This window comes from Anomaloglossus baeobatrachus, chromosome 5, assembly GCF_048569485.1.
Source record: "Anomaloglossus baeobatrachus isolate aAnoBae1 chromosome 5, aAnoBae1.hap1, whole genome shotgun sequence".
NCBI classification, from domain to species: Eukaryota; Metazoa; Chordata; class Amphibia; order Anura; family Aromobatidae; genus Anomaloglossus; species Anomaloglossus baeobatrachus.
In genome coordinates this window covers 594183209-594208972 of record NC_134357.1, presented here as the reverse complement: position 1 = coordinate 594208972, position 25764 = coordinate 594183209, and the positions used below count along the sequence as shown (strand labels likewise).

Sequence of the window (25764 nt, the reverse complement as noted above, 5' to 3'; positions counted from 1 at the left end):
GGGTCACTAAACATCTCCACTTTCTACTCCGTGTGCACAGACCCCGGGGGCCGCGGGTCACTAAACATCTCCACTTTCTGCTCCGTGTGCACAGACCCCGGGGGCCGCGGGTCACTAAACATCTCCACTTTCTGCTCCGTGTGCACAGACCCCGGGAGCCGCGGGTCACTAAACATTTCCACTTTCTGCTCCGTGTGCACAGACCCCGGGGGCCGCGGGTCACTAAACATCTCCACTTTCTGCTCCGTGTGCACAGACCCCGGGAGCCGCGGGTCACTAAACATCGCCACTTTCTGCTCCGTGTGCACAGACCCCGGGGGCCGCGGGTCACTAATGTCTCCACTTTCTGCTCCGTGTGCACAGACCCCGGGGGCCGCGGGTCACTAAACATCTCCACTTTCTGCTCCGTGTGCACAGACCCCGGGGGTCGCGGGTCACTAAACATCTCCACTTTCTGCTCCGTGTGCACAGACCCCGGGGGCCGCGGGTCACTAAACATTGCCACTTTCTGCTCCGTGTGCACAGATCCCGGGGGCCGCGGGTCACTAAACATCTATACTTTCTGCTCTGTGTTCACAGACCCCGGGGGCCGCGGGTCACTAATGTCTCCACTTTCTCCTCCGTGTGCACAGACCCCGGGGACCGCGGGTCACTAAACATCTCCACTTTCTGCTCCGTGTGCACAGACCCCGGGGGCCGCGGGTCACTAAACATCTCCACTTTCTGCTCCGTGTGCACAGACCCCGGGGGCCGCGGGTCACTAATGTCTCCACTTTCTGCTCCGTGTGCACAGACCCCGGGGGCCGCGGGTCACTAAACATCTCCACTTTCTGCTCCGTGTGCACAGACCCCGGGGGCCGCGGGTCACTAATGTCTCCACTTTCTGCTCCGTGTGCACAGACCCCAGGGACCGCGGGTCACTAAACATCTCCACTTTCTGCTCCGTGTGCACAGACCCCGGGGGCCGCGGGTCACTAAACATCTCCACTTTCTGCTCCGTGTGCACAGACCCCGGGAGCCGCGGGTCACTAAACATCGCCACTTTCTGCTCCGTGTGCACAGACCCCGGGGGCCGCGGGTCACTAATGTCTCCACTTTCTGCTCCGTGTGCACAGACCCCGGGGGTCGCGGGTCACTAAACATCTCCACTTTCTGCTCCGTGTGCACAGACCCCGGGGGCCGCGGGTCACTAAACATTTCCACTTTCTGCTCCGTGTGCACAGACCCCAGGAGCCGCGGGTCACTAAACATTGCCACTTTCTGCTCCGTGTGCACAGACCCCGGGGGCCGCGGGTCACTAAACATTGCCACTTTCTGCTCCGTGTGCACAGATCCCGGGGGCCGTGGGTCACTAATGTCTCCACTTTCTGCTCCGTGTGCACAGACCCCGGGAGCCGCGGGTCACTAAACATCTCCACTTTCTGCTCTGTGTGCACAGACCCCGGGGGCCGCGGGTCACTAAACATCTCCACTTTCTGCTCCGTGTGCACAGACCCCGGGGGCCGCGGGTCACTAAACATCTCCACTTTCTACTCCGTGTGCACAGACCCCGGGGGCCGCGGGTCACTAAACCTCTCCACTTTCTGCTCCGTGTGCACAGACCCCGGGGGCCGCGGGTCACTAAACATCTCCACTTTCTGCTCCGTGTGCACAGACCCCGGGAGCCGCGGGTCACTAAACATTTCCACTTTCTGCTCCGTGTGCACAGACCCCGGGGGCCGCGGGTCACTAAACATCTCCACTTTCTGCTCCGTGTGCACAGACCCCGAGGGCCGCGGGTCACTAAACATCTCCACTTTCTGCTCTGTGTGCACAGACCCCGGGGGCCGCGGGTCACTAAACATCTCCACTTTCTGCTCTGTGTGCACAGACCCCGGGGACCGTGGGTCACTAATGTCTCCACTTTCTGCTCCGTGTGCACAGACCCCGGGGGCCGCGGGTCACTAAACATTGCCACTTTCTGCTCCGTGTGCACAGACCCCGGGGGCCGCGGGTCACTAAACATTGCCACTTTCTGCTCCGTGTGCACAGACCCCGGGGGCCGCGGGTCACTAAACATCTCCACTTTCTGCTCCGTGTGCACAGATCCCGGGAGCCGCGGGTCACTAAACATCTCCACTTTCTGCTCCGTGTGCACAGACCCCGGGGACCGCGGGTCACTAAACATCTCCACTTTCTGCTCCGTGTGCACAGACCCCGGGGGCCGCGGGTCACTAAACATCTCCACTTTCTGCTCCGTGTGCACAGACCCCGGGGGCCGCGGGTCACTAAACATCTCCACTTTCTGCTCTGTGTGCACAGACCCCGGGGGCCGCGGGTCACTAAACATTTCCACTTTCTGCTCCGTGTGCACAGACCCCGGGGGCCGCGGGTCACTAAACATCTCCACTTTCTGCTCCGTGTGCACAGACCCCGAGGGCCGCGGGTCACTAAACATTGCCACTTTCTGCTCCGTGTGCACAGACCCCGGGGACCGCGGGTCACTAAACATCTCCACTTTCTGCTCCGTGTGCACAGACCCCGGGGGCCGCGGGTCACTAAACATTGCCACTTTCTGCTCCGTGTGCACAGACCCCGGGGGCTGCGGGTCACTAATGTCTCCACATTCTGCTCCGTGTGCACAGACCCCGGGGGCCGCGGGTCACTAAACATCGCCACTTTCTGCTCCGTGTGCACAGACCCCGGGGGCCGCGGGTCACTAAACATCTCCACTTTCTGCTCCGTGTGCACAGACCCCGGGGGCCGCGGGTCACTAAAGATCTCCACTTTCTGCTCTGTGTGCACAGACCCCGGGGGCCGCGGGTCACTAAACATTGCCACTTTCTGCTCCGTGTGCACAGACCCCGGGGGCCGCGGGTCACTAAACATCGCCACTTTCTGCTCTGTGTGCACAGACCCCGGGGGCCGCGGGTCACTAAACATCGCCACTTTCTGCTCCGTGTGCACAGACCCCGGGGGCCGCGGGTCACTAAACATTGCCACTTTCTGCTCCGTGTGCACAGACCCCGGGGACCGCGGGTCACTAAACATCTCCACTTTCTGCTCCGTGTGCACAGACCCCGGGGGCCGCGGGTCACTAAACATTGCCACTTTCTGCTCCGTGTGCACAGACCCCGGGGGCCGCGGGTCACTAAACATTGCCACTTTCTGCTCCGTGTGCACAGACCCCGGGGGCTGCGGGTCACTAATGTCTCCACATTCTGCTCCGTGTGCACAGACCCCGGGGGCCGCGGGTCACTAATGTCTCCACTTACTGCTCCGTGTGCACAGACCCCGGGGGCCGCGGGTCACTAATGTCTCCACTTACTGCTCCGTGTGCACAGACCCCGGGGGCCGCGGGTCACTAATGTCTCCACTTTCTGCTCCGTGTGCACAGACCCCGGGGGCCGCGGGTAACTAATGTCTCCACATTCTGCTCCGTGTGCACAGACCCCGGGGGCCGCGGGTCACTAAACATCTCCACTTTCTGCTCCGTGTGCACAGACCCCGGGGGCCGCGGGTCACTAAACATCTCCACTTTCTGCTCCGTGTGCACAGACCCCGGGGGCCGCGGGTCACTAAACATCTCCACTTTCTGCTCCGTGTGCACAGACCCCGGGGGCCGCGGGTCACTAATGTCTCCACATTCTGCTCCGTGTGCACAGACCCCGGGGGCCGCGGGTCACTAAACATTGCCACTTTCTGCTCCGCTAGCTGCCGCCATGAGTAGTGACCACGAAATGATGGCGTTCGGCGTGGCCGCACCGTTCCTCCGAAAAACCGAAAAGGAACGTACCGAGGCACAGAATCAGCCATTCGACGCCAAGACGTTCTGCTTCATCACCGACCCGACCATCGAATACATCAAGGGCAAGATCAAGAGCTCAGAAGCCGGAAAAACAACGGTGGACACCGAGGACGGGCGGGTAAGATACCGCAGCGCGAAATATGGCGGCACAGGCATTACATCACTGTGGGGTGGAGTACCAGCGGTCACCACTGGGGGTGCTACAGTCACACAGACACCACATAAAGCAGTGCATAGAGAAACAATAAGGAACCATTGGGATTATTGGGGTCCGAACTTACTGAGCCCCCCGTCTTTCTCACTTTTCAGACGGTCACAGTGAAGCCCGAGAACGTTTTCCCCATGAACCCTCCCAAGTTCGATAAAATCGAAGACATGGCGATGCTGACGCACCTGCACGAGCCGGCCGTCCTCTACAACCTGAAGGACCGCTACAAGGCCTGGATGATATACGTAAGATGTATCACAGGTGGGAGGTCACCACCGGGCCACCAGGACATAGAGCCGAAATATTACTGTATATACATCACTACTGAGGAATCACCTCTAGACCACCAGGACATAGAGCCGAAATATCACTGTGTACACATCATTACTGAGAAATCACCTCCAGACCACCAGGACATAGAGCAGAAATAACACTGTACATCACTACTGAGAAATCACCTCCAGACCACCAGGACATAGAGCCGAAATAACACTGTATATACATCACTACTGAGGAATCACCTCTAGACCACCAGGACATAGAGCCGAAATAACACTGTATATATCAGTACTGAGAAATCACCTCTAGACCACCAGGACATAGAGCCGAAATATCACTGTATATACATCACTACTGAGAAATCACCTCCAGACCACCAGGACATAGAGCCGAAATATCACTGTATATACATCACTACTGAGGAATCACCTCTAGACCACCAGGACATAGAGCCGAAATAACACTGTATATACATCACTACTGAGGAATCACCTCTAGACCACCAGGACATAGAGCCGAAATATCACTGTATATACATCACTACTGAGGAATCACCTCTAGACCACCAGGACATAGAGCCGAAATAACACTGTATATACATCACTACTGAGAAATCACCTCCAGACCACCAGGACATAGAGCCGAAATATCACTGTATATACATCACTACTGAGAAATCACCTCCAGACCACCAGGACATAGAGCCGAAATATCACTGTATATACATCACTACTGAGGAATCACCTCTAGACCACCAGGACATAGAGCCGAAATAACACTGTATATACATCACTACTGAGAAATCACCTCCAGACCACCAGGACATAGAGCAGAAATATCACTGTATATACATCACTACTGAGAAATCACCTCCAGACCACCAGGACATAGAGCCGAAATATCACTGTATATACATCACTACTGAGAAATCACCTCTAGACCACCAGGACATAGAGCAGAAATATCACTGTATATACATCACTACTGAGAAATCACCTCTAGACCACCAGGACATAGAGCCGAAATATCACTGTATATACATCACTACTGAGAAATCACCTCTAGACCACCAGGACATAGAGCCGAAATATCACTGTATATACATCACTACTGAGGAATCACCTCTAGACCACCAGGACATAGAGCCGAAATAACACTGTATATACATCACTACTGAGGAATCACCTCTAGACCACCAGGACATAGAGCCGAAATAACACTGTATATACATCACTACTGAGGAATCACCTCTAGACCACCAGGACATAGAGCCGAAATATCACTGTATATACATCACTACTGAGGAATCACCTCTAGACCACCAGGACATAGAGCCAAGATATCACTGTATATATCACTACTGAGAAATCACCTCCAGACCACCAGGACATAGAGCCGAAATATTACTGTATATACATCACTACTGAGGAATCACCTCTAGACCACCAGGACATAGAGCCGAAATAACACTGTATATACATCACTACTGAGGAATCACCTCTAGACCACCAGGACATAGAGCCGAAATATCACTGTATATACATCACTACTGAGGAATCACCTCTAGACCACCAGGACATAGAGCCGAAATAACACTGTATATACATCCCTACTGAGGAATCACCTCTAGACCACCAGGACATAGAGCCGAAATATCACTGTATATACATCACTACTGAGGAATCACCTCTAGACCACCAGGACATAGAGCCTAATTATCACTATATACACATCACTGGTGGGAGGTCACCCCCAGACCACCAGGACATAGAGCCGAAATAACACTGTATATATCACTACTGAGAAATCACCTGCAGACCACCAGGATATACAGCCAAGATATCACTGTATATATCACTACTGAGAAATCACCTCTAGACCACCAGGACATAGAGCCGAAATAACACTGTATATACATCATTACTGAGGAATCACCTGCAGACCACCAGGACATAGAGCCTAATTATCACTGTATATACATCACTGGTGGGAGGTCACCCCCAGACCACCAGGGCATAGCCGATATATCACTGTATATACATCACTGGTGAGAGGTCACTATAGAGATCAGTACTAACCCCAGATCACCAGGACATCTGTTCCATCATGAGTGACGTGTCCATGTATAGTGATCGATATCTACTCCTCTGCATTGTAGACATATTCTGGATTGTTCTGTGTCACTGTGAACCCCTATAAGTGGCTGCCCGTGTACAACCCGGAGGTGGTGAATGCGTACCGGGGTAAGAAGCGTCAGGAGGCCCCGCCGCACATCTTCTCCATCTCCGATAACGCCTATCAGTTCATGCTGACCGGTGAGTCCCCTCTGTTCATCGCATCGTGTCCTGTACTCCTGTCTAGTGATGGGCGGACGCACCGATACCCGGGATCAGCGGGTCTAACCGGGAGTAAAAAAAAAACGTACCGGACCGGACTTCATCCTGGATATCTGGCCAGACGCCGGTCCCCATATAAGTCCATGGGGACCAGAATCCGGCTCTTAAAAATGGTGGTAGAAGGGATAGGGGGATTGTAGCAGGCGCTCTGTATTTACCGAGTCTCCCGCATGGGTCTGACACTACTTCCTTGGCTGCTCATTATTCTTCATATATATTTACTGCTTCCCCCGCCCACTGGCAGTCCTGGCATCTGTGATTGGTCACAGCTGGACGTTCCCACGGTCCTTCACCTCTGACCTCAGGTGACCTCATTGAACTCAGTGACCTCACCTCAGGTGAATTAAGGTCACAGACCTGCATCTTCTGGCAGAAAGCCACATTGTTTTGCCAAACGATACAGATTTGGTGCTGAAATGTCTACACCATGTTCCTGCACCCAATCTACACCTCATTGCAAGAAAAAAAAATGCATCAAAACATAAAAAAAATATGGTTTCTGCTAGGAGATGCAGGTTTGTGAACTTACTTCACCTGAGATGAGGTCACCTGAGGTCAGGTTCCCTGCAGTCACAGGGGGGAGCACCATGGGATCCTCCAGCTATGACCCCTGATAAACTGAGTGATGTCACCGCTCATTGCTGCGGCTTAGTGTCTGCCTTATGCTCACAATGGGTGGTCATGTTCGATATCCGCATGCTGTGACATCAGATGTAGCAGAGCAGGAATCATTGTGGGACCTTGTGTGGATTACGTCAGACCTTCAGGGGTGTTTTGTGGGTTAATAAACTGGTGAAAGAGGGTGAAAGGTTAAAGGATTTTTTCGGTGTTTGTCTTTATTTCTTTTCACTTACAGAGTAGTCATGGGGTGGTCTCATAGGGGCTTAGTGGCAGTTTTGAGCTGTCATTAACCCCTTATTATCCTGATTTCCATCGCACCGAGGCATTCGGGAAGAGCCGGTTAAAGTTCCAGAATTGTCACATCTAATTGATGTGACAATTCTGGGTGGCTGCAGGCTGCTATTTTTAGGCTGGGTGGATCCCAATAGCCATGGGTCACCCCAGCCTGAGAATACCAGCCCCCAGCTGTCAGGCTTTATCACTACATGTAACTTATTCTGTAACTGAAAGACACAATATAAATTTCATTCATTGTCTCGTTTTCCCCCAGATCGTGAGAACCAGTCCATCCTGATCACGTGCGTATTTAATCGTATTGTTTAGTTTTTGTTTCTGTAAATAATGGAGTACGAGCGTTCTGCCCGGTAACCAGAGTGTGATGTTCTGCAGCGGAGAATCCGGAGCCGGGAAGACTGTGAACACCAAACGCGTCATCCAGTACTTCGCCACCATCGCAGCCGTGGGTGACACCAAGAAGAAGGAGTCCGGGAGCGGCATGAAGGTGCGGCGTGAAACTTGACCAAAGCTTCGTTCCAACACACAAAAATTTCGCAAGAAAATCCATCTTTTTTTTTTGGCCAGGGAACTCTGGAAGATCAGATCATCCAGGCCAACCCCCTCCTGGAAGCCTTCGGCAACGCCAAGACCGTCCGGAATGACAACTCTTCACGATTTGTACGTTTTTTGCGTTGTTTTTTACATTTTATGTTATTTTTACGTCATACGTGAATTTTCGGTTCTTTTCTTCTTAACAGGGAAAGTTTATTCGGATCCACTTTGGCACCACGGGGAAGCTCGCCTCCGCCGATATCGAGACATGTAACTCAGGTTTATGGATTGTTTTGACCGGATTTCATAAATAGATCCCTGACCTTTCCCTTTTCTCGGTGCAGATCTCTTGGAGAAGTCGCGAGTGACTTTCCAGCTTCAGGCGGAACGAAGTTATCACATCTTCTACCAAATCTTGTCAAACAAGAAGCCTGAATTAATTGGTGGGTGGTGGGATCGCGGGGAGGGGTCACCTTCATGAGGACACTGATTAGCTGATGTTCTTCTCTTCAGATATGCTGTTGATCACCACAAATCCATACGATTTCCCATATATCAGCCAAGGGGAGCTGAAGGTGGCCAGCATCGATGACTCCGAGGAGCTGATGGCCACTGATGTACGGAGCTTTGTGGTTTTGATCAGTTTTGGACAGGACTGTTGTTTGTTTTCTGTCTGATTTTTGTTCTGTGATTGCAGAACGCCATCGATATCTTGGGCTTTTCTCCTGAGGAGAAAGTCGGGATTTACAAGTTGACGGGCGCGGTCATGCATTATGGAGTCATGAAGTTCAAACAAAAGCCCAGAGAGGAGCAAGCGGAGCCCGATGGGACTGAAGGTGAGGCCTGGCCGGGGATGGATCACATTGGTAGATTCATGGGCCATCTAGATCAGGTTCTACATGTATGATGACAACTTCAAGACAGTAGTCCTAGCAGGCCTAGGGTTAGGTGTAGAGTAGAGTTATGTACTAAAGTAAGTGGTAGTGCTAAGGTTAGAGGTAGTGCTAGGGTTAGAGGTAGTGCTAGGGTTAGAGGTAGTGCTAGGGTTAGGAATAGTGCAAGGGTTAGGGGTGGTGCAAGGGTTAGAGGTAGTGCTAGGGTTAGAGGTAGTGCTAGGGTTAGAGGTAGTGCTAGGGTTAGGAATAGTGCAAGGGTTAGGGGTGGTGCAAGGGTTAGAGGTAGTGCTAGGGTTAGAGGTAGTGCTAGCGTTAGGAATAGTGCAAGGGTTAGGAGTAGTGTTAGGGTTAGAGGTAGTGCTAGGGTTACGAGTAGTGCAAGGGTTACGAGTAATGCTAGGGTTAGAGGTAGTGCTAGGGTTAGGAGTAGTGCAAGGGTTACGAGTAGTGCAAGGGTTAGAGGTAGTGCTAGGGTTACGAGTAGTGCAAGGGTTAGGGTTGGTGCCAGGGTTAGAGGTAGTGGTAGGGTTAGGAGTATTACTAGGGTCCCTGGTAGTGCTAGTTTTAGGAGTAGTGCAAGGGTTAGGAGTAGTGCAAGGGTTAGGAGTAGTGCTAGGGTTAGAGGTAGTGCTAGGGTTAGAAGTAGTGCCAGGGACAGGAGTAGTGCAAGGGTTACGAGTAGTGCAAGGGTTAGAGGTAGTGCTAGGGTTACGAGTAGTGCAAGGGTTACGAGTAGTGCTAGGGTTAGAGGTAGTGCTAGGGTTAGGAGTAGTACTAGGGTTAGGGGTGGTGCTAGTTTTAGGAGTAGTGCAAGGGTTAGGAGTAGTGTTAGGGTTAGGGGTAGTGCTAGGGTTAGAAGTAGTGCCAGGGACAGGAGTAGTGCTAGGGATAGGTGTAGGGTTAGGGTTAGGTGTAGTGCTAGGTTTAGGGTTAGTGCTAGGTTTAGGGTTAGGGGTAGTGTTAGGGTTGTGTTGACGGCTATTTTCTTCCATCCAAAAACATGAGGTGCCAAGTGTTTTTAGTCCCAACCTTAAAGACTGTGGTCTCACCTTCCAGGCCATCCTTGAATATTCCTTTAATTCAGGTTTCCTAGTGGTCTTTGGACTAGGGTTACGGAATATGCTAGGGATAGGTGTACAGATAGGGTTACAGTGAGGGCTATTTCTTAGTTTTTTTTTTATTGGGGGACACAGAAACCATGTGTAATATGCTGCCACCTGGTGGCTGACACTAAGAATACATCTTAGAAAAAAAAGTTGGCTCCTCCCCAACAGCCCACACCGGGATGGCCGGCACCCAGCGCTTCAGCTCAGCTATTCGCCTCCAGTCCTAGATGGCCGGGTTACAAGATACCAGGAGTGCTTGCATCTCTTGAGCTTCTAGGGGAGCGCTGGCCAGGTCTGTGCCATTTGAGAGTTAAGGTGGCAGGTTGGCTCCCTGACTGCTCTCAGCAGCGCATCGGTGCAACTCGCTGGTTACGATCTTCCAATCCAGAAGATCGGGCTGTAGTTGGGCACCCCTGCCACGGAATGGCTGCTCGTCCTTCTGCAATACCATCATTAGATTTCCAACCTCGGTCACTTTTTTACCATGTCCCATAGTTTCTGTGTCCCCCGGGAGGTGCCCAAGAAAGGAGGATTTTTGGTACTCATCGTAGAATAGCTTTCTTGTAGCCTTCCCTGGGGCACACTGCACCCTCACTTATTTAGGTTTAGCTTTACGTACTGCTTTAGCACTAACTGAAGAGCTGGGTGTTGGCTGTCCAGGTCTAGGCTGTTGGGGAGGAGCTGCCACCCATGGTTTCTGTCTCCTCCAGATTAGGAGAGACATTTTACAGCGAGTACTAAAAAACTCTATTGTTTCCATCCAAAAGTCTGAGGTGATAAGTGTTTTTTGTCCCAATCCTGAAGACCATGGTCCCAACTTCCAAGCCACCGCTGATTATACCGTAAAGACAGTAGTCATAGCAGTCCTAGGTCTCTGTGTAGGGATAGGGTTAGGTGTATTGAAGGGTTAGGTGTAGGGTTAGGGTTAGGTGTAAGGATACGGTTAGGTGTAGGGATAGGGTTCGGTGTAGGGATAGGGTTAGGTGTAGGGATAGGGTTAGGTGTAGGGATAGGGTTAGGTGTAGGGATAGGGTTAGGTGTAGGGATAGGGTTAGGTGTTGGGGTAGCTGTAGGGATTTGGTTAGCGATAGGGTTTGGTGTAGGGTTAGGTGTAGGGATAGGGTTAGGTGTAGGGTTAGGGTTAGGTGTAAGGATACGGTTAGGTGTAGGGATAGGGTTAGGTGTAGGGATAGGGTTCGGTGTAGGGATAGGGTTAGGTGTAGGGATAGGGTTAGGTGTATTGAAGGGTTAGGTGTAGGGTTAGGTGTAGGGATAGGGTTAGGTGTAGGGATAGGGTTAGGTGTAGGGATAGGGTTAGGTGTAGGGATGGGGTTCGGTGTAGGGATAGGGTTAGGTGTAGGGATAGGGTTCGGTGTAGGGATAGGGTTAGGTGTAGGGATGGGGTTCGGTGTAGGGATAGGGTTAGGTGTAGGGATGGGGTTCGGTGTAGGGATAGGGTTCGGTGTAGGGATGGGGTTCGGTGTAGGGATAGGGTTCGGTGTAGGGATAGGGTTAGGTGTAGGGATAGGGTTAGGTGTAAGGATAGGGTTAGGTGTTGGGGTAGCTGTAGGGATTTGGTTAGCGATAGGGTTTGGTGTAGGGTTAGGGTTAGGTGTAGAGATAGGATTAGGTGTAAGGATAGGGTTAGGTGTTGGGTTAGCTGTAGGGATTTGGTTAGTGATAGGGTTTGGTGTAGGGTTAGGTTTAAGTGTAGACATAGGATTAGGTGTAAGGATAGGGTTAGGTGTAGGGATAGGGTTAGATGTAGTGATAGGGTTAGGTGTTGGGTTAGCTGTAGGGATTTGGTTAGGGATAGGGTTAGGTGTAGGGATAGGGTTAGGTGTTGGGTTAGCTGTAGGGATTTGGTTAGGGATAGGGTTAGGTGTAGGGATAGGGTTAGGTGTTGGGTTAGCTGTAGGGATTTGGTTAGGGATAGGGTTTGGTGTAGGGATAGGGTTGGGTGTATGGATTGGGTTTTGTTTGGGGCTGTTTTCTTTTATCCATGAGTCGGAGGTGTCAGGTGTTTTTAGCATAGGTCTCCACCCTGTAGACTACCGTCAAACCTTCCCGGCCATCTGTTAATATAAGTTCACGGCAATAGACATATAGGGTGCTCTTTGGTGTTAGCCAACTTACCCACTGTCACTGTCTCCTACCCAGTTGCTGATAAAATCGCGTACCTGATGGGCCTGAACTCTGCAGACTTGCTTAAAGCACTCTGCTATCCCAGGGTCAAAGTGGGCAATGAATACGTGACCAAGGGGCAAACTGTGGACCAGGTAAGGACACAACCACCCACAGGTCTCATCGTGAGCTGTCCGGCAGCTGACGGTCGCATGCATTCTTATATTGTGCAGGTCCATCAGAACGTCAACGCCCTCTGCAAGTCTGTGTACGAGAAGCTCTTCTTGTGGATGGTAACGCGTATAAACCAACAGCTCGATACCAAGCTCCCCCGACAGCACTTCATCGGGGTCCTGGATATTGCCGGCTTTGAAATCTTTGAGGTTGGTCTCTGATGCTGGTCGTCATTGATGAGAAGTCCAGGCCCGTGTAATCAATGTAGGTCACTTATAGTTCAACAGCTTGGAGCAGCTCTGCATCAACTTCACCAACGAGAAGCTGCAGCAGTTCTTCAACCACCACATGTTTGTCCTGGAGCAGGAGGAGTACAAGAAGGAAGGGATCGAATGGGAGTTCATCGACTTCGGCATGGACCTGGCCGCCTGCATCGAGCTCATCGAGAAGGTACATTTGTGCTTTTAGATTCTGATCTTCATCAACTCATCTAGAAAGACAGAACCTTTGTAATAAGTCTTGACAGGTATTGTATGGGCAAGGAAAGTATTGTGCGCCCCCTAACCTGTGGACCATTAGGACTCTCTTAGTCCCTTCCACGAGTCCAGTATTGAACCTCTTATGTTATTTTATTCTTCTAGGTCTAGCCCTAGACCTATCTACCCCTAGCCCTATCTCTAACCCTAGACCTAACCCTATCTCTACCCCTAGCCCTATCTCTAGTTGTATCCTTAAGTTTATCCCTAACCCTAACTTTAATCCTATCTATAACTTTAGTTGTACCCCTCACTGTAGTCCTTTCCCTAATCATAGTCCTTTTCCTAACCATACTCCTTTCCCTATCTGTCGCCCTTTCCCTATCTGTCGCCCTTTCCCTATCTGTCGCCCTTTCCCTATCTGTCGCCCTTTCCCTATCTGTCGCCCTTTCCCTATCTGTCGCCCTTTCCCTATCTGTCGCCCTTTCCCTATCTGTCGCCCTTTCCCTAACTGCCGTCCTTTCTCTAACTGTCGCCCTTTCCCTATCTGTCGCCCTTTCCCTAACTGCCGTCCTTTCTCTAACTGTCGCCCTTTCCCTAACTGTCGCCCTTTCCCTAACTGTCGTCCTTTCCCTATCTGTCGCCCTTTCCCTATCTGTCGCCCTTTTCCCTATCTGTCGCCCTTTTCCCTATCTGTCGCCCTTTCCCTATCTGTCGCCCTTTCCCTATCTGTCGCCCTTTCCCTATCTGTCGCCCTTTCCCTATCTGTCGCCCTTTCCCTATCTGTCGCCCTTTCCCTATCTGTCGCCCTTTCCCTATCTGTCGCCCTTTCCCTATCTGTCGCCCTTTCCCTATCTGTCGCCCTTTCCCTAACTGCCGTCCTTTCTCTAACTGTCGCCCTTTCCCTATCTGTCGCCCTTTCCCTAACTGCCGTCCTTTCTCTAACTGTCGCCCTTTCCCTAACTGTCGCCCTTTCCCTAACTGTCGTCCTTTCCCTATCTGTCGCCCTTTCCCTATCTGTCGCCCTTTCCCTATCTGTCGCCCTTTTCCCTATCTGTCGCCCTTTCCCTATCTGTCGCCCTTTCCCTATCTGTCGCCCTTTCCCTATCTGTCGCCCTTTCCCTATCTGTCGCCCTTTCCCTATCTGTCGCCCTTTCCCTATCTGTCGCCCTTTCCCTATCTGTCGCCCTTTCCCTATCTGTCGCCCTTTCCCTATCTGTCGCCCTTTCCCTATCTGTCGCCCTTTCCCTAACTGTCGTCCTTTCCCTATCTGTCGCCCTTTCCCTATCTGTCGCCCTTTCCCTATCTGTCGCCCTTTCCCTATCTGTTGCCCTTTCCCTGTCGCCCTTTCCCTAACTGTCGCCCTTTCCCTATCTGTCGCCCTTTCCCTATCTGTCGCCCTTTCCCTATCTGTCGCCCTTTCCCTATCTGTCGCCCTTTCCCTATCTGTCGCCCTTTCCCTATCTGTCGCCCTTTCCCTATCTGTCGCCCTTTCCCTATCAGTCGCCCTTTCCCTATCAGTCGCCCTTTCCCTATCAGTCGCCCTTTCCCTATCAGTCGCCCTTTCCCTATCTGTCGCCCTTTCCCTATCTGTCGCCCTTTCCCTATCTGTCGCCCTTTCCCTATCTGTCGCCCTTTCCCTATCTGTCGCCCTTTCCCTATCTGTCGCCCTTTCCCTATCTGTCGCCCTTTCCCTATCTGTCGCCCTTTCCCTATCTGTCGCCCTTTCCCTATCTGTCGCCCTTTCCCTATCTGTCGCCCTTTCCCTATCTGTCGCCCTTTCCCTAACTGTCGTCCTTTCCCTATCTGTCGCCCTTTCCCTATCTGTCGCCCTTTCCCTATCTGTTGCCCTTTCCCTGTCGCCCTTTCCCTAACTGTCGCCCTTTCCCTATCTGTCGCCCTTTCCCTATCTGTCACCCTTTCCCTATCTGTCGCCCTTTCCCTATCTGTCGCCCTTTCCCTATCTGTCGCCCTTTCCCTATCAGTCGCCCTTTCCCTATCAGTCGCCCTTTCCCTATCAGTCGCCCTTTCCCTATCAGTCGCCCTTTCCCTATCTGTCGCCCTTTCCCTATCTGTCGCCCTTTCCCTATCTGTCGCCCTTTCCCTAACTGTCGCCCTTTCCCTAACTGTCGCCCTTTCCCTAACTGTCGCCCTTTCCCTAACTGTCGCCCTTTCCCTAACTGTCGCCCTTTCCCTAACTGTCGCCCTTTCCCTAACTGTCGCCCTTTCCCTAACTGTCGCCCTTTCCCTAACTGTCGCCCTTTCCCTAACTGTCGCCCTTTCCCTAACTGTCGCCCTTTCCCTAACTGTCGCCCTTTCCCTAACTGTCGTCCATTCATTATCTTAATCCTTTTCATAACCTTAGTAGTTTCCCAAACCTCAGTCCTTTCCCTAACCCTAGTCCTATCTCTAACCTTATTTCTATCTCTAACCATAGTTTTATCCTAAAAACTAGACCTAAAACTAATTAAAGTTATTTCTTTTTACCCCCCCCTCCCCCACCCTGGGACTTAGCTCTTTCTTAATCCCGTCCACTAGTCCAGCATTGAATCCCTTATCCCCAAGCACATATCGTATTTTAACAAAATGCTGATGTAATTTGTTCGCCCTTTTGCCCTCTACATTGTACATTTTGATTTTATTTTTCATTTCTTTTGTACATTTTCTTGCTTTTTTATATAACTATTTTAAAACTTAGCCCTAAAAATAGCCCTAACCCTAGACTTATCAATAACCCTAATTCTAGCTCTAAACATAGCCCTATCCCTAATCCTTGCCCTTGCCCTACTTTTGGCCTTAACCCTAACTAGCCCTAGTTCTCAAACAAACCCTAGTCCTACCCTTAACCCGAGCCCTGTCTTAACCCTAGTCCTAGCCTTAACCCTAGTTCTAGCTTTAACCCTAGTTTTAGTCTTAACCCCAGTCCTACCCATAGTCCTAGCCTTAACCCTAGTTCTAGCCTTAACCCGAGATCTAGCTTTAACCCTAGTTTTAGTCTTAACCCCAGTCCTACCCATAGTCCTAGCCTTAACCCTAGTTCTAGCTTTAACCCTAGTTTTAGTCTTAACCCCAGTCCTACCCATAGTCCTAGCCTTAACCCTAGTTCTAGCCTGAACCCTAGTTCTAGTCTTAAACCCTAGTCCTAGCCTTAACCCGAGCCCTAGTATTAACACTAGTCCTAGCCTTAACCCTAGTTCTAGCCTTAACCCTAGATCTAGCTTTAACCCTAGTTTTAGTCTTAACCCCAGTCCTACCCATAGTCCTAGCCTTAACCCTAGTTCTAGCTTTAACCCTAGTTTTAGTCTTAACCCTAGTCCTACCCATAGTCCTAGCCTTAACCCTAGTTCTAGTCTTAAACCCTAGTCCTAGCCTTAACCCGAGCCCTAGTATTAACACTAGTCCTAGCCTTAACCCTCGTTCTAGCCTTAACCCTATTTTTAGCCTTAACCCTAGCCCAACCCTTAAGCCTAGTTCTAGCCTTAACCCTACTTCTAGCCTTAACCCTAGTCATAATCTTAACCCTAGCCCTAGCCTTTACCATAGTCCTAGCCTTAACCCTATTTCTAGCCTTAACCCTAGTCCTACCCTTAACCCTAGTCTTTACCATAGTCCTAGTCTTAACCATAGTCCCAGCCATAACCTAGTCTTAGCTCTAACCCCATTCTTAGCCATAACCAAATTCTTAGTCCTAACTCTAGTCTTAGCTCTAACCTTAGTCCTAACTGTAGCCCTCACCCTAATCAGGGATAGACTAACCTGTGGACCTCTAACACTCCCTTAGTCCCTTCCACCAGTCCAGTACTGTACGCCATATCCCTCACGCTACATCTTTGAAATCCACCCCCCATGTGTTCTACAGCCAATGGGCATCTTCTCCATCCTGGAAGAGGAGTGCATGTTCCCCAAGGCCACCGACACCTCCTTCAAGAACAAGCTGTATGATCAACATCTAGGCAAATCCAACAACTTCCAGAAGCCCAAGCCGGCTAAAGGCAAAGCCGAGGCTCACTTCTCCCTGGTCCACTACGCCGGGACTGTGGACTACAACATCAAGGGCTGGCTGGAGAAGAACAAGGACCCTCTGAACGAGACTGTGGTGGGACTGTACCAGAAGTCCCCCATGAAGATCCTGGCCAACCTCTACGCCACATACTCTGGATCGGAAGCAGGTGAGATAATAAGAGCCAATGGGCCGGTCAGGGGCCACACATCGGGGACATGACCAAGGTGGTAAGAAGACTAGAAGTTCTACGAGAAGGCCCCTGCAAGACACTTTGAGGTTTCCATCCGCTCTGAATAATGGTGAAATGCTCCTCTTACAGGTGAAGGGGCAACGGCTAAGAAAGGGGCGAAGAAGAAGGGCTCCTCCTTTCAGACGGTATCTGCACTCTTCCGGGTAGGAGATTTCTATTTTACTCTGTGTTACATAGGACTGTGTCGTCTGTGGTGTTACGTGGGACTGCCGGTGACCTCTTGCCCCCTCTCTGTAGGAGAACCTGAATAAGCTGATGTCTAACCTCCGGACCACACATCCACATTTTGTGCGCTGCCTGATCCCTAACGAGACCAAGACCCCCGGTAATGTGACTCCCCTCCCCCCAGTATCAGAAGCTCGCGCCACAGATCATGTGACTGACTGGTTCTCTTCCCGCCAGGTGAGATGGACCACCACCTCGTCCTGCACCAGCTGCGGTGTAACGGGGTCCTGGAGGGGATCCGCATCTGCAGGAAAGGGTTTCCCAACAGGATCCTGTATGGAGACTTCAAGCAAAGGTGCTCAGCCTGCGTGGCCGATACCAGAGAACAATAGCTCTGGTCCACCTGTTCTGCTATCTCCCACGTTACTGTTCTCTGTTATCATCCACTTTGTATGGCCGGTGTTTATGATGATTTTTATTGGACAGGTATCGAATCCTGAACGCCAGCGCCATCCCCGAGGGGCAATTCATTGACAGCAAGAAAGCCTGTGAGAAGCTGCTGGGCTCCATCGACATCGATCACAACCAGTATAAATTTGGGCACACCAAGGTAACCCTGAAATATCGGTCCTGGGCCATCCTGACACCTGCTGGCCGCACTCAGGTATTACAGCACACCCACTCTCTATTCCTGTAGGTGTTCTTTAAGGCCGGTCTCCTGGGGACTCTGGAGGAGATGAGGGACGAGCGCCTGGCTCTGCTCATCACCCGCACACAGGCCTTGTGCCGGGGCTTCCTGATGAGGCAGGAGTTCCAGAAGATGATGGACAGGAGGTGAGGAGGGGACGAGGCCCAAGCAGAGGGGTACGCGCCCGTGCCTGCTCCTTACCATACTATCCTCCTACACTATCCATATACCAATCCTGTGCACAGCTGTACTCCATAATACCACCATACAGTGCACAGAAAAGTGTCATGGAAAAATACCGCTATACACTATCCATATACCAATCCCGTGCACAGCTGTACTCCATAATACCACCATACAGTGCACAGAAAAGTGTCATGGAAAAATACCGCTATACACTATCCATATACCAATCCTGTGCACAGCTGTACTCCATAATACCACCATACAGTGCACAGAAAAGTGTCATGGAAAAATACCGCTATACACTATCCATATACCAATCCTGTGCACAGCTGTACTCCATAATACCACCATACAGTGCACAGAAAAGTGTCATGGAAAAATACCGCTATACACTATCCATATACCAATCCTGTGCACAGCTGTACTCCACAATACCACCATACAGTGCACAGAAAAGTGTCATGGAAAAATACCGCTATACACTATCCATATACCAATCCTGTGCACAGCTGTACTCCATAATACCACCATACAGTGCACAGAAAAGTGTCATGGAAAAATACCGCTATACACTATCCATATACCAATCCTGTGCACAGCTGTACTCCATAATACCACCATACAGTGCACAGAAAAGTGTCATGGAATAATACCGCTATACACTGTCCATGTACTAGTCCCATGCACAGCTGTATTCCATAATAACGCAGAAAAGTGACATGGAATAATACAGCCATACACTTACACTGTCAGTCAGCAACACACAGCTACATATATATTACATTTAAATTCTTTCTTTTCCCCCCTCCCCCACCCTGTTAACATCCCCATCGATAATTTGCTCTGCATCGGCCACTTGTCTCCTGTCTGTAACCTCCTTTCTCGGCCTTTAACAGATACTAATTCCCCTACGTGAAGACAGGAATACTTCGGACCTGGTCTTCTCCTGCCTCTGCTCAGTGCATGACTTTACTAACTCTCCTACGTAAGGCCGGGAATACTCTGCACCTGGTCTTCTCCTGCCTCTGCTCAGTGCATGACTTTACTAACTCTCCTACATGAAGACAGGAATTCTCTGGACCTGGCCTTCTCCTGCCTCTGCTCAGTGCATGACTTTACTAACTCTCCTACGTAAGGACAGGAATACTCTGGACCTGGTCTTCTCCTGGCTCTGCTCAGTGTGTGACTTTACTAACTCTCCTACATGAAGACAGGAATACTCTGGGCCTGGCCTTCTCCCAGCTCTGCTCAGCGTGTGACTTTACTAACTCTCCTACGTAAGGACGGGAATACTATGGACCTGGTCTTCTCCTGGCTCTGCTCAGTGTGTGACTTTACTAACTCTCCTACATGAGGACAGGAATACTCTGGGCCTGGCCTTCTCCCAGCTCTGCTCAGCGTGTGACTTTACTAACTCTCCTACGTAAGGACGGGAATACTATGGACCTGGTCTTCTCCTGGCTCTGCTCAGTGTGTGACTTTACTAACTCTCCTACGTAAGGACAGGAATACTATGGACCTGGTCTTCTCCTGGCTCTGCTCAGTGTGTGACTTTACTAACTCTCCTACGTAAGGACAGGAATACTCTGGACCTGGTCTTCTCCTGCCTCTGCTCAGCGTGTGACTTTACTAACTCTCCTACGTAAGGACAGGAATACTCTGGACCTGGTCTTCTCCTGCCTCTGCTCAGCGTGTGACTTTACTAACTCTCCTACGTAAGGACGGGAATACTATGGACCTGGTCTTCTCCCAGCTCTGCTCAGTGTGTGACTTTACTAACTCTCCTACGTAAGGACGGGAATACTCTGGACCTGGTCTTCTCCTGCCTCTGCTCAGCGTGTGACTTTACTAACTCTCCTACGTAAGGACAGGAATACTCTGGACCTGGTCTTCTCCTGCCTCTGCTCAGCGTGTGACTTTACTAACTCTCCTACGTAAGGACAGGAATACTCTGGACCTGGTCTTCTCCTGGCTCTGCTCAGTGTGTGACTTTACTAACTCTCCTACGTAAGGACGGGAATACTCTGGACCTGGTCTTCTCCTGGCTCTGCTCAGTGTGTGACTTTACTAACTCTCCTACGTAAGGACAGGAATACTCTGGACCTGGCCTTCTCCTGCCTCTGCTCAGTGTGTGACTTTACTAACTCTCCTACGTAAGGACAGGAATACTATGGACCTGATCTTCTCCTGCCTCTGCTCAGTGTGTGACTTTACTAACTCTCCTACGTAAGGACAGGAATACTATGGACCTGGTCTTCTCCTGCCTCTGCTCAGTGTGTGACTTTACTAACTCTCCTACATGAGGACAGGAATACTCTGGACCTGGTCTTCTCCCAGCTCTGCTCAGTGTGTGACTTTACTAACTCTCCTACGTAAGGCCGGGAATACTATGGACCTGGTCTTCTCCTGGCTCTGCTCAGCGTGTGACTTTACTAACTCTCCTACATGAAGACAGGAATACTCTGGACCTGGTCTTCTCCCAGCTCTGCTCAGTGTGTGACTTTACTAACTCTCCTACGTAAGGCCGGGAATACTATGGACCTGGTCTTCTCCTGGCTCTGCTCAGCGTGTGACTTTACTAACTCTCCTACATGAAGACAGGAATACTCTGGACCTGGTCTTCTCCTGCCTCTGCTCAGTGTGTGACTTTACTAACTCTCCTACGTAAGGCCGGGAATACTATGGACCTGGTCTTCTCCTGGCTCTGCTCAGCGTGTGACTTTACTAACTCTCCTACGTTAGGACGGGAATACTCTGGACCTGGTCTTCTCCTGCCTCTGCTCAGTGCATGACTTTACTAACTCTCCTACGTAAGGACGGGAATACTCTGGACCTGGTCTTCTCCTGCCTCTGCTCAGTGCATGACTTTACTAACTCTCCTACGTAAGGACGGGAATACTCTGGACCTGGTCTTCTCCTGCCTCTGCTCAGTGTGTGACTTTACTAACTCTCCTACGTAAGGACAGGAATACTATGGACCTGGCCTTCTCCTGCCTCTGCTCAGTGCATGACTTTACTAACTCTCCTACGTAAGGACAGGAATACTCTGGACCTGGTCTTCTCCTGCCTCTGCTCAGCGTGTGACTTTACTAACTCTCCTACGTAAGGACAGGAATACTCTGGACCTGGTCTTCTCCTGGCTCTGCTCAGTGTGTGACTTTACTAACTCTCCTACGTAAGGACAGGAATACTCTGGACCTGGCCTTCTCCTGCCTCTGCTCAGTGTGTGACTTTACTAACTCTCCTACGTAAGGACAGGAACACTATGGACCTGGTCTTCTCCTGCCTCTGCTCAGTGTGTGACTTTACTAACTCTCCTACGTAAGGACAGGAATACTCTGGACCTGGTCTTCTCCTGCCTCTGCTCAGCGTGTGACTTTACTAACTCTCCTACGTAAGGACAGGAATACTCTGGACCTGGTCTTCTCCTGCCTCTGCTCAGCGTGTGACTTTACTAACTCTCCTACATGAGGACAGGAATACTCTGGACCTGGTCTTCTCCCAGCTCTGCTCAGTGTGTGACTTTACTAACTCTCCTACGTAAGGCCGGGAATACTATGGACCTGGTCTTCTCCTGGCTCTGCTCAGCGTGTGACTTTACTAACTCTCCTACATGAAGACAGGAATACTCTGGACCTGGTCTTCTCCTGGCTCTGCTCAGTGTGGGACTTTACTAACTCTCCTACATGAGGACAGGAATACTCTGGACCTGGTCTTCTCCCAGCTCTGCTCAGTGTGTGACTTTACTAACTCTCCTACGTAAGGCCGGGAATACTATAGACCTGGTCTTCTCCTGGCTCTGCTCAGCGTGTGACTTTACTAACTCTCCTACATGAGGACAGGAATACTCTGGACCTGGTCTTCTCCTGGCTCTGCTCAGTGTGTGACTTTACTAACTCTCCTACGTAAGGATGGGAATACTCTGGACCTGGTCTTCTCCTGGCTCTGCTCAGTGCATGACTTTACTAACTCTCCTACGTAAGGCCGGGAATACTCTGGACCTGGTCTTCTCCTGGCTCTGCTCAGCGTGTGACTTTACTAACTCTCCTACATGAAGACAGGAATACTCTGGACCTGGTCTTCTCCTGGCTGTGCTCAGCATGTGACTTTACTAACTCTCCTACATGAAGACAGGAATACTCTGGACCTGGTCTTCTCCTGCCTTTGCTCAGTGTGTGACTTTACTAATTCTCCTACGCGAAGAAAGGAATACTCTGGACCTGGCCTTCTGTTTCTAACCTCCTCTCTAAGCCTTTCACAGATACTAACTCTCCTACGTAAGGCCGGGAATACTATGGACCTGGTCTTCTCCTGGCTCTGCTCAGCGTGTGACTTTACTAACTCTCCTACATGAGGACAGGAATACTCTGGACCTGGTCTTCTCCCAGCTCTGCTCAGTGTGTGACTTTACTAACTCTCCTACGTAAGGCCGGGAATACTCTGGACCTGGTCTTCTCCTGGCTCTGCTCAGCGTGTGACTTTACTGACTCTCCTACGTAAGGACAGGAATACTCTGGACCTGGTCTTCTCCTGGCTCTGCTCAGCGTGTGACTTTACTAACTCTCCTACATGAGGACAGGAATACTCTGGACCTCGTCTTCTCCTGGCTCTGCTCAGTGTGTGACTTTACTAACTCTCCTACATGAGGACAGGAATACTCTGGGCCTGGCCTTCTCCCAGCTCTGCTCAGCGTGTGACTTTACTAACTCTCCTACGTAAGGACGGGAATACTATGGACCTGGTCTTCTCCTGGCTCTGCTCAGTGTGTGACTTTACTAACTCTCCTACATGAGGACAGGAATACTCTGGGCCTGGCCTTCTCCCAGCTCTGCTCAGCGTGTGACTTTACTAACTCTCCTACGTAAGGACGGGAATACTATGGACCTGGTCTTCTCCTGGCTCTGCTCAGTGTGTGACTTTACTAACTCTCCTACGTAAGGACAGGAATACTATGGACCTGGTCTTCTCCTGGCTCTGCTCAGTGTGTGACTTTACTAACTCTCCTACGTAAGGACAGGAATACTCTGGACCTGGTCTTCTCCTGCCTCTGCTCAGCGTGTGACTTTACTAACTCTCCTACGTAAGGACAGGAATACTCTGGACCTGGTCTTCTCCTGCCTCTGCTCAGCGTGTGACTTTACTAACTCTCCTACGTAAGGACGGGAATACTATGGACCTGGTCTTCTCCCAGCTCTGCTCAGTGTGTGACTTTACTAACTCTCCTACGTAAGGACGGGAATACTCTGGACCTGGTCTTCTCCTGCCTCTGCTCAGCGTGTGACTTTACTAACTCTCCTACGTAAGGACAGGAATACTCTGGACCTGGTCTTCTCCTGCCTCTGCTCAGCGTGTGACTTTACTAACTCTCCTACGTAAGGACAGGAATACTCTGGACCTGGTCTTCTCCTGGCTCTGCTCAGTGTGTGACTTTACTAACTCTCCTACGTAAGGACGGGAATACTCTGGACCTGGTCTTCTCCTGGCTCTGCTCAGTGTGTGACTTTACTAACTCTCCTACGTAAGGACAGGAATACTCTGGACCTGGCCTTCTCCTGCCTCTGCTCAGTGTGTGACTTTACTAACTCTCCTACGTAAGGACAGGAATACTATGGACCTGATCTTCTCCTGCCTCTGCTCAGTGTGTGACTTTACTAACTCTCCTACGTAAGGACAGGAATACTATGGACCTGGTCTTCTCCTGCCTCTGCTCAGTGTGTGACTTTACTAACTCTCCTACATGAGGACAGGAATACTCTGGACCTGGTCTTCTCCCAGCTCTGCTCAGTGTGTGACTTTACTAACTCTCCTACGTAAGGCCGGGAATACTATGGACCTGGTCTTCTCCTGGCTCTGCTCAGCGTGTGACTTTACTAACTCTCCTACATGAAGACAGGAATACTCTGGACCTGGTCTTCTCCTGCCTCTGCTCAGTGTGTGACTTTACTAACTCTCCTACGTAAGGCCGGGAATACTATGGACCTGGTCTTCTCCTGGCTCTGCTCAGCGTGTGACTTTACTAACTCTCCTACGTTAGGACGGGAATACTCTGGACCTGGTCTTCTCCTGCCTCTGCTCAGTGCATGACTTTACTAACTCTCCTACGTAAGGACGGGAATACTCTGGACCTGGTCTTCTCCTGCCTCTGCTCAGTGCATGACTTTACTAACTCTCCTACGTAAGGACGGGAATACTCTGGACCTGGTCTTCTCCTGCCTCTGCTCAGTGTGTGACTTTACTAACTCTCCTACGTAAGGACAGGAATACTATGGACCTGGCCTTCTCCTGCCTCTGCTCAGTGCATGACTTTACTAACTCTCCTACGTAAGGACAGGAATACTCTGGACCTGGTCTTCTCCTGCCTCTGCTCAGCGTGTGACTTTACTAACTCTCCTACGTAAGGACAGGAATACTCTGGACCTGGTCTTCTCCTGGCTCTGCTCAGTGTGTGACTTTACTAACTCTCCTACGTAAGGACAGGAATACTCTGGACCTGGCCTTCTCCTGCCTCTGCTCAGTGTGTGACTTTACTAACTCTCCTACGTAAGGACAGGAACACTATGGACCTGGTCTTCTCCTGCCTCTGCTCAGTGTGTGACTTTACTAACTCTCCTACGTAAGGACAGGAATACTCTGGACCTGGTCTTCTCCTGCCTCTGCTCAGCGTGTGACTTTACTAACTCTCCTACGTAAGGACAGGAATACTCTGGACCTGGTCTTCTCCTGCCTCTGCTCAGCGTGTGACTTTACTAACTCTCCTACATGAGGACAGGAATACTCTGGACCTGGTCTTCTCCCAGCTCTGCTCAGTGTGTGACTTTACTAACTCTCCTACGTAAGGCCGGGAATACTATGGACCTGGTCTTCTCCTGGCTCTGCTCAGCGTGTGACTTTACTAACTCTCCTACATGAAGACAGGAATACTCTGGACCTGGTCTTCTCCTGGCTCTGCTCAGTGTGGGACTTTACTAACTCTCCTACATGAGGACAGGAATACTCTGGACCTGGTCTTCTCCCAGCTCTGCTCAGTGTGTGACTTTACTAACTCTCCTACGTAAGGCCGGGAATACTATAGACCTGGTCTTCTCCTGGCTCTGCTCAGCGTGTGACTTTACTAACTCTCCTACATGAGGACAGGAATACTCTGGACCTGGTCTTCTCCTGCCTCTGCTCAGTGTGTGACTTTACTAACTCTCCTACATGAGGACAGGAATACTCTGGACCTGGTCTTCTCCTGGCTCTGCTCAGTGTGTGACTTTACTAACTCTCCTACGTAAGGATGGGAATACTCTGGACCTGGTCTTCTCCTGGCTCTGCTCAGTGCATGACTTTACTAACTCTCCTACGTAAGGCCGGGAATACTCTGGACCTGGTCTTCTCCTGGCTCTGCTCAGCGTGTGACTTTACTAACTCTCCTACATGAAGACAGGAATACTCTGGACCTGGTCTTCTCCTGGCTGTGCTCAGCATGTGACTTTACTAACTCTCCTACATGAAGACAGGAATACTCTGGACCTGGTCTTCTCCTGCCTTTGCTCAGTGTGTGACTTTACTAATTCTCCTACGCGAAGAAAGGAATA

The 25764-nt window shown here is 50.8% G+C and overlaps 1 protein-coding gene across 1 annotated transcript in view; it reads left to right on the top strand.

The window, feature by feature from the left end:
• The window catches only part of LOC142312522 (myosin-3-like), an 85920-nt gene that overhangs the window by 18798 nt on the left and 41358 nt on the right, over positions 1-25764 (top strand). The window contains exons 3-21 of the mRNA XM_075351490.1: positions 3694-3905; positions 4097-4240; positions 6433-6589; positions 7842-7869; positions 7961-8072; positions 8153-8245; positions 8326-8389; positions 8464-8562; positions 8633-8736; positions 8817-8955; positions 12282-12400; positions 12479-12628; positions 12699-12869; positions 16755-17064; positions 17218-17291; positions 17386-17473; positions 17551-17668; positions 17800-17923; positions 18011-18147. Of these exons, the coding sequence (XP_075207605.1) occupies positions 3702-3905; positions 4097-4240; positions 6433-6589; positions 7842-7869; positions 7961-8072; positions 8153-8245; positions 8326-8389; positions 8464-8562; positions 8633-8736; positions 8817-8955; positions 12282-12400; positions 12479-12628; positions 12699-12869; positions 16755-17064; positions 17218-17291; positions 17386-17473; positions 17551-17668; positions 17800-17923; positions 18011-18147 (2435 nt within the window). The 5' untranslated portion in view covers positions 3694-3701. The remainder of the gene's footprint in view (positions 1-3693; positions 3906-4096; positions 4241-6432; positions 6590-7841; positions 7870-7960; positions 8073-8152; positions 8246-8325; positions 8390-8463; positions 8563-8632; positions 8737-8816; positions 8956-12281; positions 12401-12478; positions 12629-12698; positions 12870-16754; positions 17065-17217; positions 17292-17385; positions 17474-17550; positions 17669-17799; positions 17924-18010; positions 18148-25764) is intronic.